This window comes from Pocillopora damicornis, chromosome 11 (assembly GCF_964200805.1).
Source record: "Pocillopora damicornis chromosome 11, jaPocDami1.2, whole genome shotgun sequence".
Classification (NCBI taxonomy): Eukaryota; Metazoa; Cnidaria; class Anthozoa; order Scleractinia; family Pocilloporidae; genus Pocillopora; species Pocillopora damicornis.
The window spans coordinates 12388611-12400728 of record NC_142680.1 but is presented as its reverse complement, the minus strand read 5'-3'; the positions used below and the strand labels follow the sequence as shown (position 1 = coordinate 12400728).

The window sequence follows — 12118 nt, the reverse complement described above, 5'->3', positions numbered from 1 at the left end:
TGCATAAAGTCAATTAATTGTTTTTGAAACTTCAATTATTTTGTTATCATTCTATAATTATATATATTTTATTATCATTCCATAGAACATCAAACAACACTAATTCTGTAATGAGCTTATTACCTAGAAAAACTTGGTGATTGAAGTGATTTTATGAGTGGGCAAGTTGGTGTCAGTGAGTTGGTCTGTTGGCAAGGTTTTGGAACTGGAGTACATATGAATGATATGTTTAGACAGCAACAGGCTAAAAAACCAGAGGGAAATTGTGAACAAAACAATGGCAACACCTTGCACTGTACAGCAGAATTATAACATTTGTGTAAAATGTTAAACAATCAATCAAAGGCTTGCTGTTCAGCTCACTGATGATTTTCATGTAGTACTTGTGCTTCCTCAACCAAACAATAAAGCCAATTCAGCAATCCATATGGTGTTGAGTCTTTTGGACATTTGGCCTGAAAGTTCTTTGTAGAGGAGAAATTGTTAAGACATATATTGTTGCTGAAATGACTGTCCACCACACTAACCTTGCTTCATTACCCATGCACTGCATTCCACTCCATAACACCATACAGGATTTCACAGTAGTTAATAAATACAACTGAGGTACAACAACATTACTGAAACAAATGGAAAACATCATAATTTATTACCCAGTGTGGGCAAAGGTCTTTTTACACTTTTCACACACAACAACCAAAACATCATTATTATAAAAGTTATTAGAAAAAGTTATTATAAAGTGAGCATAAAATGAGTGAAGCCCTGATTGATTCCTTGAGGTTTAGTCAGAAAATTTGGCCAAAACTGGTTGGAATTTGATGCACTCAACTAATTAAATTTTATTTTGTGGGGTGGGGCCAGTGAAGATGATGGCAGTCCAGGCTAAATATTAATTTAATGGGTTAAAATAAAAATACATTAAATTAAATTACCTGTAAATTAAAAGAAACTATATGGAATTCACTAGTATTGACATGGCAATTGTATTGTTTTGATTAAAAGGGTCTACAGTTAGTCATATAATCAGGAGATGCATACAACTGAACACTGTATTTTGGTAGATGAATGGGAACACAACCTGCTCAGTAAGAGAGACTACCTATCAGCATTGAACCATGAACAACAGCACTACCCTCCCACTTACCATTTACATGAAAAAGATGTGTTTCTATCTCCTGGCAATGGGCCTAGTTGGATCTGAGCAACAAAGTTGCCAGTAAACATCCTAACAGGCAGTCCTCTGTTGCAGAACAAGTACATTTCCAAGGACCTTTATAATGAGGTTCAACCACCTTATCATCATGGTCTTGTCATGTGCAATTTCTTATTAAACATGATTCTCATGGAATTGTCCTCTGGTCTGTATTAAGTCCTAAACTACTTATATATTAAGCAAGTCAGGGTGGGAGAGCCCTAACTTGAAATAGACTCACAGCCCCTGGGTCTCTGAGAATGGGTCAGGTCAGGCTTATCAGGCTAATCTTATTTTGATCCAGATGTATTTAAAAATAGGATATTGTAAATTAGTATAGGTATGGATATTAATCTTATAGATGTTGCATGAGATTTTTATGCTAGCTTATTTACTCCACCATTCATTTATGCATATCAATTACATCTATTTTGATGAGCATTTATAAAATGAGCCCTTGGCTGGGGAGACTGGGCAACCACTCATGTTTTGGACATGAACATTTTCACTCTCAAGATCTTTTTGCTTCTTATCACTGTCTGTCACAGAATTCTTATGATGTTACTGGTAGTTCTGAGAATTTGGTAATCCCCTAACTGATACTTTTTTGTAATCCCATCACTTGTCAGCTCGATAATGTATTGACATTGCAAGGAGAAATTCCTACTTGTTCACTGATAAGGTTTTCTTATCTTAATGCTCAAATGCAAGCAGTTTGAAGAAATTCTCTTACACACTTATTTATACTGATGTCTCTCAAAGAGGCAGTTTATGTGGAACCTCTAGGTGTCCAATATTGTTTACAAGGCATCACATGTACAAACATTAAAAGGTTAAATTTTCTTTATTTTGTCACCATAACTTAATAACAATAATAACCACCCAAGACGTATCATGAATGTTGTTACAATTAAGTGCTTTAGTTATCACTAGTCAAAACTTTCCTTATCTTCTTTGGTAGTTTTTCACTCACAGACTGAGGAATTTTCACATAAAGTTGTGACGAAAAGTCGAACATGGCGTCACGGCCCAGATATCCATACTCCACTTCAAGGAAAGTCTTCAAACAGTTTGGTCCTTTCACACAAATACCTTCAAAGTTGTACGTCTTCAGAGGCAGGATACACGTCTTTGGGAATCGTTTTCGCCTATAATCGTACCTTCCAGGAATATTCCAGTTATAACAGAAGCAACTGTGGTCGTCAGGATGTTGTGAAAACGTAAACACATCCAAATGAGCTAGGCTAGGGTCAAACAACAAATCCTTTCGAATTGCAAATCTATCCCACAGCTTTCGGCTAGCACAGAATTTGAGTCGTTTCCCACCATTTCCATTGTAGGATATCTCCCTTTCATGTTCATCAAACCAACTTGTCTCATTCACAGGACACTTGTTGGACACTTGTATAAAACCGTCTTGCATGGCGGGAAAGGAGTGTAGATTCTGGAGAACACTGGAAAATTCACACTCCAAAATTGCGATGTCTACATCCCCATCATGACGTATCATTTTTCCATTTTCCCTGTAAACTGACAGAGCTGTACCACCACAAATAAAGTACTGGACATTAATCATACTCAGATACTCGACAACCTTTTCAAGTACATAGACACAAACAGGTTTAAAAAGCTTATTTTGACCAAGCTTGGAACTGAAGTTACTTGGGGTACATCCATTCCACATGTCAAAGCTGATGGACTTTGGTGTTACAGATTCATTTGAAGGACCTCCTAAATCTATTATTTCTTTTCCTTCCTCTTGGCAACTTTGATCTTGACAAAGAGCTAGGAAATCTTCCTCACAAGAAGCCATAATAAAAAGTAACTACCGTTTGGACGACGATGGATCACACGGCCATTATCCCCAGTCCCTTTCTTGGTTTTCGAGTCGCGCGAAATGAGAAAGGAGAATTTGATAGAAGAAATAATTAGAAAAAATAGTGGCTGGCAGTTTGAGACTGCATTTGGCTGCCTATGTAGCACAATTTAAAGAGCATTGAACAAAATAATAAAGGTTGTTGAAGGACGTTAGAAGATAATGTTGCAGAAGATTTGTATTCACACCTGCCGCATTCTACCTAATTTATAAGTACCCATATGCTGTTCCACTAGAGAAAGATGATTCAAGAATATTTTGACTGATTGACATTCAACCAATAATTAAATGGTAACAAATAATCATACTAACAATAATAATTATGACAACAAAAGTAATGTAATAATAATTTAAAGGAGTTAGCTCAAAAGCCTCATAGTTCCACTATCCTCTGGGCCACAGCAATGAGATGAGATGAGAGATGAATGGTGCCAATTTCCTCACTTGCAGCCAAGGGCTGAATTGCGGAGGAACCAGAGAGGTGAGATCGGACGTCAGCATATTAAAGGCGCCTCTGGCAGCCGCTTCAGTCCATTGTGATCACACCTCACCCACCCAGACCTACGACGGCACAAATCGAGATAGACTACAACACCGGGCACTACGTGCCCTACTCTTTGCGAACAGTGCGTGCGTTCTTTTACGTCCCACAATTTATTTGTAACATAGAAGGGTTGTGAGACGGGACCTCCGGCTTTACGTCTTATCCGAGAGACGAAGCAAAGTGGGTAAAGCATCTTGCTTAAGGATTACCTATGCAATGCTTCTTTTCATTTCGCCTATGTATCATGAATAATTTTCTTACCCTATTGGAATCCTATTTTGTGAGACTTTTGTTTCATACAACGAGGCACTGGCGTTTCACTATATTCCGTCATTCCCAAGTTCCTTCCGTTATCATTTCGCAGCTTGCTCGCTTTGCAAATTTAGCCCCTCTTTTCGGCATTAAGTCGCTGATTCAAACTTCAGTTGAACTCAGCTGTGTATCGAGTGCGAATGTCAAACTAATTCAATACTCCGAAACAAACAATAAGTAGCACAGGGAAACATTGGGTCAAAATTGTGTCAAGATCGGAATTCTACTGTTACCATGATCATTCACCCACTCATCTCGAAGAAATATGTGGCTTCTCTTCCTATAAGAGGCAGTAGCCACAAAAAAACTGAACTACTTCAGGACAAAACGTTCTCGCCGTCTTACTCTAATCAGGTATTCTAAATAAAATTACAAATGACTTATTTGTCAAGGAAGGATAGTGTTTTCAATCTGAAAAATTTGGTTTGATTTGGCGACAGGGCGTAAAGGTCCGTTTAAACGGTTTCAACATTTGCTTCAACATGCATTCAACACTTTGTTGAACCAAATGTTCGGTACGTTTGAATAGGTCGTCCAACATCGTTGAAAACGTAAAAAATGTTGAAGTTTGTTGAAAGCGTGTTGAATCAAGTTTAAATCGATTTAAACTTTCATTCAACATCGATTCAACTTTTCCTTTGTTCTCGAAAATGTTGAATGGCCCGTTTAAACGGTTTCAACGTTTTCCAACATCCGTTCAACTTTTGGACGACGAATGTTGATCAATTGTTAAAAACCGTTTAAGTGGGCCTTAAAATGCATTTGTACTTATGACCCCAGCCTCGCAAAGCCTGACAACCCAGAGCTGAAAAATGATGCTGTTCAGTGAATGACCCACGCCCTTCCCATGAGCACTTCGAATGCTATACCACTGAGCCTTAGAAGACTTGGATCGCATACATTAATATGGGCGGCCGTCACCACCAAAAATACAAGGATGTCAAATAGATCAGCAAATACATAGATGGCTTAAGGATCAGTTGCAGGATAGCATAGCTAATAAAGGAATGGCATGGCCAAATTATAGACAGTCTAGTTTTCCTTAGTGAAACAGAACACCCTAAACATGAATAGTTTAGCCAAATGAGAAACGGTCTAGTAGCCCATGTTGAGTTGGAACATGAGATTGTGAAATGGACTAGCTCACTTACGAATAGCTTAGCACTCATTTGCAATACAGTACTCAAACGGTGTAGCGTTGCGTTAAACGGTTCAGGGTAACGTCGAGTAGTACAGCCTACACACAAACGGTGTAGCGTTGCGTCAAATGGCTCAGCGTAATGTAGAATGGTACAGCGTACACACATATGGTGTAGCGCTGCGGGAAATGGCTCAGCGTAATGTCGAATGGTACAGCGTACATAAAAACAGTGTAACGTTGTGTGAAATGGCTCAGGGTAATGTCGAATGGTACAGCGTACATACAAACAGTGTAGCGTTGCGTGAAATGGCTTAGCGTAATGTCGAATGGTGCAGCGTACATACAAACAGTGTAGCGTTGCGTGAAATGGCTTAGAGTAATGTCGAATGGTGCAGCGTACATACAAACAGTGTAGCGTTGCGTGAAGTGGCTTAGCATAATGTCGAATGGTACAGCGTACACACAAATGGTGTAGCGTTGCGTGAAATGGCTCAGCGTAATGTAGAATGGTACAGCGTAGACACAAATAGTGTAGCGTTAGGTCGAATAGCTTTGCAAAACATCAGACGCTCTATCTGAACATTAAATTGCTTAGTATTACTTGAAATATTTCGATGTTGTGGCGAATCGTCGTGGCGTCACGTGAAGGCTATGCCACTCCTTTATTAGCTATGCTATCCTGCAACTGATCCTTAAGCCATCTGTGTATTAGCTGATCTATACGACATCCTTGTATTTTTGGTGGTGACGGCCGCCAAGGCATCTCGCCGAAACCACCAAAAATACAAACCGCAAATGGAACAGCGATCTGCTGGGGGCATGACGTCATCGAATGCGAAGACTGGCTAACTGAAAAGAGGGTGGTATTTTTTACCATGAAAACATTTGATGGAATTGTAAAATTTAAAAAACGATCTCTGGCTAAAACTTTTAAAAATACGAGCTTTCGGCTGTTTGCGCTACAGCCTTCAACGGGTAAAATGATAAAAAGGTAAGAAATACTAGGTGTGAAGTACAAAGTAGGAAATTAAAAATGCTAATAACTAAGAATGTTTGTTAAAAATACTAGGTGTGAAGTACAAAGTAGGAAATTAAAAATGCTAATAACTAAGAATGTTTGTTAAAAAGAATGTTGTATTGTCCGGGCAAAGGACAGGAATTGTTGTCTGCATTGGGAGTTAACTTGAAATGCCACGCTTCTAGTGTTTTTCTTGTTCTAAAACTGCCTTTGTCAATAATAGATGCATTATCAAAGTCTGTTTCATCCTGGCTGCGGCCCCTCTATCTTTTCATTTGATGGAAGCGGCTACGATGACCAGAGCCCTAAAGCTACCCAACTCCTCCGAAGGAAAAGAACGAGAACTAAATCGAGTTTATTCAGCACTTGAGTCTAATGGTTATCCATCGATTTTCATTAAAAACATCCAGACCGAAAAAACCCGACGCTCAACAGTGTTGTCCCCGGAGGAACTTGTTGGCACATTTTTCAAGATGGTCGAGGCGTCCGAATCACGCAAGTCGTTCGCCTCTCTTCCATACATTAAAGGCGTAACAGAACCTCTGACTCGTGTCCTCAAAAAACACGACATCACAGTGGTGAACAAACCACTTATCACCCTCCAACAACAGTTCCCGGCCCCAAAATTTCGACCATTATTGGAATCTCAAACAAATGTTGTTTATAAAATTCCTTGTGGCGACTGTTCATGGTGTTATATTGGTGAGACTGGCAGGGCCTTCAACACAAGAAAGAAAGAACACCTCAGAAATGTGAAAACCGCGGCAAAAGGCTCAAGAATTTCCAATCACGTCTGGGCCAATAATCACGCAATAGACTTTGATAATGCATCTATTATTGACAAAGGCAGTTTTAGAACAAGAAAAACACTAGAAGCGTGGCATTTCAAGTTAACTCCCAATGCAGACAACAATTCCTGTCCTTTGCCCGGACAATACAACATTCTTTTTAACAAACATTCTTAGTTATTAGCATTTTTAATTTCCTACTTTGTACTTCACACCTAGTATTTTTAACAAACATTCTTAGTTATTAGCATTTTTAATTTCCTACTTTGTACTTCACACCTAGTATTTCTTACCTTTTTATCATTTTACCCGTTGAAGGCTGTGCGCAAACAGCCGAAAGCTCGTATTTTTAAAAGTTTTAGCCAGAGATCGTTTTTTAAATTTTACAATTCCATCAAATGTTTTCATGGTAAAAAATACCACCCTCTTTTCAGTTAGCCAGTCTTCGCATTCGATGACGTCATGCCCCCAGCAGATCGCTGTTCCATTTGCGGTTTGTATTTTTGGTGGTTTCGGCGAGATGCCTTGGCGGCCGTCACCACCAAAAATACAAGGATGTCGTATAGATCAGCTAATACACAGATGGCTTAAGGATCAGTTGCAGGATAGCATAGCTAATAAAGGAGTGGCATAGCCTTCACGTGACGCCACGACGATTCGCCACAACATCGAAATATTTCAAGTAATACTAAGCAATTTAATGTTCAGATAGAGCGTCTGATGTTTTGCAAAGCTATTCGACCTAACGCTACACTATTTGTGTCTACGCTGTACCATTCTACATTACGCTGAGCCATTTCACGCAACGCTACACCATTTGTGTGTACGCTGTACCATTCGACATTATGCTAAGCCACTTCACGCAACGCTACACTGTTTGTATGTACGCTGCACCATTCGACATTACTCTAAGCCATTTCACGCAACGCTACACTGTTTGTATGTACGCTGTACCATTCGACATTACCCTGAGCCATTTCACACAACGTTACACTGTTTTTATGTACGCTGTACCATTCGACATTACGCTGAGCCATTTCCCGCAGCGCTACACCATATGTGTGTACGCTGTACCATTCTACATTACGCTGAGCCATTTGACGCAACGCTACACCGTTTGTGTGTAGGCTGTACTACTCGACGTTACCCTGAACCGTTTAACGCAACGCTACACCGTTTGAGTACTGTATTGCAAATGAGTGCTAAGCTATTCGTAAGTGAGCTAGTCCATTTCACAATCTCATGTTCCAACTCAACATGGGCTACTAGACCGTTTCTCATTTGGCTAAACTATTCATGTTTAGGGTGTTCTGTTTCACTAAGGAAAACTAGACTGTCTATAATTTGGCCATGCCATTCCTTTATTAGCTATGCTATCCTGCAACTGATCCTTAAGCCATCTATGTATTTGCTGATCTATTTGACATCCTTGTATTTTTGGTGGTGACGGCCGCCCATACATTAACCTTACTATGAAATGTCTGATCGGTCGAAAGCATTCAGTCATTACACATGCACTTATGCATATAAAATATAACCCTGACTTGTTATCAGTTGACCGCTAAAATAGATATAGTTTGCTCTTGAAATAGAAGAAGAATCAAAAGTAGTGGTCATAGGAAGCATGGCGCAACATCTTGTAGACACTGCCTTTAAAATATTTAGAAAATTCCACCGAATGATGAATTCTCGACCAATTATATCTTCATGGCGGTCGATTTATGTATATTGACCTTTTAGTATCATCTGAATACCTTTTTTTCCCCTATTTTCCCCCAAAGCTTCTGGTTATTTCTACGTCTTTCAAGTGCAATTTAACCTGATACAATACAATACAATACAATTTATTTCACGTCAGTAACGTAGGGGGTGGTTACCTAATCCCCCCGAGCCTAATGGCTCATGTTCGAAACGCTCGACAGATAAAATACAGATTTGTATATAAATATATATATACAAGTTAAATATATGTATATATGACGAAAAAAACGCAAAAATATCACCTAGTCCCCTACCCCTAATCCTAATCCTGAACCTCCCCTGAAACCCCACCAGCCCTAATCACCTAACTTATAGCCCTAACCCTGAAGCCTAATTACCAATTCATAACCCTACCCCTACAATTGTATACTAATACACTTATTACACTTATAGCCGAGCGTGGTTATGCGAGATACGTCAGTCTTAAATTCTGCTAGAGTAGTTGCCAATTTAACTGAAGATGGTAGCTGGTTCCAGGAATGATAGATAATATATGAAAAAGAGCTATGAATATGGCTAGAGGTATTTACAGGCTGGGAAACATTAAGAGCAGAGGAGCGCAAATTGTAGTGACAGACCTTAGGTGTGAAAAAATTCGAGATATACGAAGCTCCCTGTAGCCTGTATGCCTTGAAAAACATGATTAAAGACGCAGTAAGACGTCTTTGGATTAGGGTGTCCATACTAGCAAGCCTGAGACAGTCTTTGTACTCAGTAGATCTACCCAGATTAAGCACCGTGCTTAACGCGTAAAAGTTACATTTTTCCAGCTTACTTTTCAAGGGAGTAGAGATTCCCAACCATAGAGGGGAGCAGTCTTCTAAATGAGGTAACACATATGTTTTGTACAAAGAGATCATAATAGAGGAAGGTACAAGACGCTTTATTCTGCAGAGAGCGGCGACTTTTACATATGCCTTTTTTAGCGTAATTGTTACGTGATCTTTGAAGGAGAATTTATTGTCCAGCGTAACGCCCAGGATCTTTAGAATTCGAAGGCCACGTTAAAGAAATCGATCTCGAATGCTTTGCTTCACCCCTGGGGCAATGCAAAACAAGTGCAATCACATAAGAACTGTCTACTGTCTGAAACAACTGAAGACAACCGTGCGATGGCAGCTCTACCTGCTGGAATGTCTAGAGAAGGATTGAAGAGAAGAGACTGGTGAAGCGACGCAGCTGATTAGTAATTCAAGATGGCGATCGAAGATGCTAAATATGTTTTCGTCCGGTGAAAAGGCGAGATTGGGAAATAATTTTAATGCATAAGTGAACTATATGTAATGTGTGATCACTGATGTCTAAGTTACGAAGGCCATCTTTAGATCGGTAGCCTTTCCGGCAACATCACAAATCGCGGCGATGAGTTCCCGTGGGAGAAAAATAATATTCAAAAGCTTTTCAATAATTTCGACACGTATTTCTTCAATTATTCATGTTTGCTTATTTAACCATGTTCCCCTACATTGTCATGAATTAACCAAGTATTGCTGTTTTGAATATTCTTCTAGCAAAGGAAGATAAAAACAAGCGTTTCTTCAAGGAAAGGAAGAATGATGAGACTTACATGGAATACTTAAAATTGTAATTAGCAAGAGGATTTTCGTTCCTTGTAGTGAGGGTACTCCACATCAAGAGGTCGCAACGGTGGGATTTAGGAGACTTTGTTCTTCTGAAGGCGGAGTCGATCAAGATTTAACTCAATTGCCGCGCCGATCAGTCAACAAACGGTGCGGTCTAACGTTGCTAAACAACTTGAAGTAATAAACTGATCAATTAAAATCGTTATACTTGAACAAAGATCTCAGTTCCTATTGATCAATGTGCATGAACATGACTGGAGATTGTGGATACAAGTGCTTGAAATTTATGGTAGTTTTCTTCAATTTATTGTTTTGGCTTGCTGGCTGTACTTTGTTTGGTTTAGGAATATGGTTGCTCAGTAGTAAAGGAGAAGTAGCAGGAGATTATACTAAACTGGCGGGCTCCATCAACTACAAAGCAGCACCGATTTTATGTGTTGTTATCGGCGCAGTTACAATTGTGGTGGCATTTATGGCGTGTTGTGGAGCAATAAAAGAAAACCAATGTATGCTTGGTTCCTACTTTGCATTTATTGTGGTAATATTCTTTCTGGAAATTACTGCAATTGTTCTGACTTATGTTAACAGGGAAGAAATTGAGAACAATTTACGAGGTGATATACAAGAAACTTTGAATGAGTATCAAGATACTGACCATGAAGCTGTCACAAGAGCAATTGATGAAATACAAGGAAGTTTTAAATGTTGTGGAAATTATCAATACATTGATTGGTTCAACACCAGTTGGGGGAGAAGGAATGAAGGATCCATCCCTAAAAGCTGCTGCAAAGACCCTTCCGATGTCACATGTAATAAAAATGCCACTCAGGATCCAACTAAAGTCTACACCCAAGGTTGTTATGACTTTGTTAGGAAATATCTCTTGAACAATCTTCATGTGATCAGTGGATTTGGCATATGGATTGCAGTTATTCAAATAATGGGAATGATATTCTCTTTATGTTTATGTTGTCAGATCAGGTATAATGATGACACTTATGTGTGACTGTATTTTGAAGTGTAGTTTATAGCTGTGATGTTTGATTAATTATTAGCTTGATGTATGATTAATCATTGGTATTTTTGATTTGTAAGGGAAGTGAAATGTTGATGTTGTCCAGTTTGAGTTAAAATTTGTAATAAATTACTGAAAAATATGACCTAAGAAGTATAAAAAATACTGGTTAAAGTTTAGATCATAGAAGCATGTGATGTTTTGGTTTTGTCATGATTATTTTGGATTTTAATGTGCACATTTGGGTCACTAGAATGTAGTGTTTGCAGGGTTTATCAGCAACCCATATAGTGGTCATATTTGTTTTTGATTAGAGTTGCTCTGTGATAACACTTGTGTACCAGCAGGGAACAATAAACTATTCTGATATTTTTTTTTAATGTGTTTCTGTTTGTATCATGTAGTTGATAATCTAGGTATTTGATATTTTTTGCTTGATATTAGGCAATGGTTATCCTCTGGAGAACATAGGGGCATGCTTTTCATGCTTACACTGAAATTGAACTGCAATAATATTGCAACAAAGGAAAAAATTGTGAGTCCCTGTGAGGAATCAAACTTCTCCACTGTGGTAGCACTTTATGAAAATCATAGTCAAGACCAGTCAAGGGAAGTTTGGGTGGGGAACATGTACAGAGGCCTTCCAGTGGTCACTCTCACCTTGTTTGAGACAAAATGCTTTCCCCGTGCTGTCTTGGTAGCCATTAGAGACAGGAAATGTATTTATTGTGGAATTTCAACCCAATGAAGTCAAAGTTTGTCAGCACCAACAATGTAATCAGTGCATTGGCAATGTTTGCACCCATTTTTGAAAGTGATAGACAAAAGAAGGTGAAGAGTTGTTGCAACCATTGCTTGTAAGAAAAACAACAATTGTCGCAAATC

General features: G+C 38.9%; 3 protein-coding genes across 5 annotated transcripts in view; 1 reads left to right on the top strand and 2 right to left on the bottom strand.

Annotated features, from left to right (window-relative positions):
- Positions 1–1884, bottom strand: part of LOC149037573 (uncharacterized) — a 3091-nt gene extending 1207 nt beyond the window's left edge. Inside the window, exons 1-2 of one of the 3 annotated variants that reach the window (XM_089186498.1) lie at positions 1148–1884; positions 528–620 (exon numbers count right to left, since the gene is read on the bottom strand). In XM_089186498.1, the coding sequence (XP_089042624.1) occupies positions 528–620; positions 1148–1263 (209 nt within the window). In that variant the 5' untranslated portion in view covers positions 1264–1884. The other 2 variants (XM_089186496.1, XM_089186497.1) reach the window with 2 other exon arrangements.
- A 136-nt stretch (positions 1885–2020) lies between these two features.
- LOC113677117 (uncharacterized) lies at positions 2021–3061 on the bottom strand. The gene has a single exon (XM_027193870.2). It carries the CDS (start codon positions 3006–3008, stop codon positions 2115–2117), a length of 894 nt encoding a protein of 297 aa, XP_027049671.2. The 5' UTR covers positions 3009–3061; the 3' UTR covers positions 2021–2114.
- Positions 3062–9729: 6668 nt separating this feature from the next.
- LOC113677112 (tetraspanin-9) lies at positions 9730–11609 on the top strand. Its single transcript, XM_027193866.2, has one exon. It carries the CDS (start codon positions 10457–10459, stop codon positions 11222–11224), a length of 768 nt encoding a protein of 255 aa, XP_027049667.1. The 5' UTR covers positions 9730–10456; the 3' UTR covers positions 11225–11609.
- The last annotated feature ends 509 nt before the right edge of the window (positions 11610–12118 follow it).

What these genes read in the sequence shown, in the direction of transcription:
- LOC113677117 (XM_027193870.2), bottom strand. Translation starts at nt 3,008, where the DNA reads ATGGCTTCTTGTGAGGAAGATTTCCTAGCTCTTTGTCAAGATCAAAGT.
- LOC113677112 (XM_027193866.2), top strand. Translation starts at nt 10,457, where the DNA reads ATGTGCATGAACATGACTGGAGATTGTGGATACAAGTGCTTGAAATTT.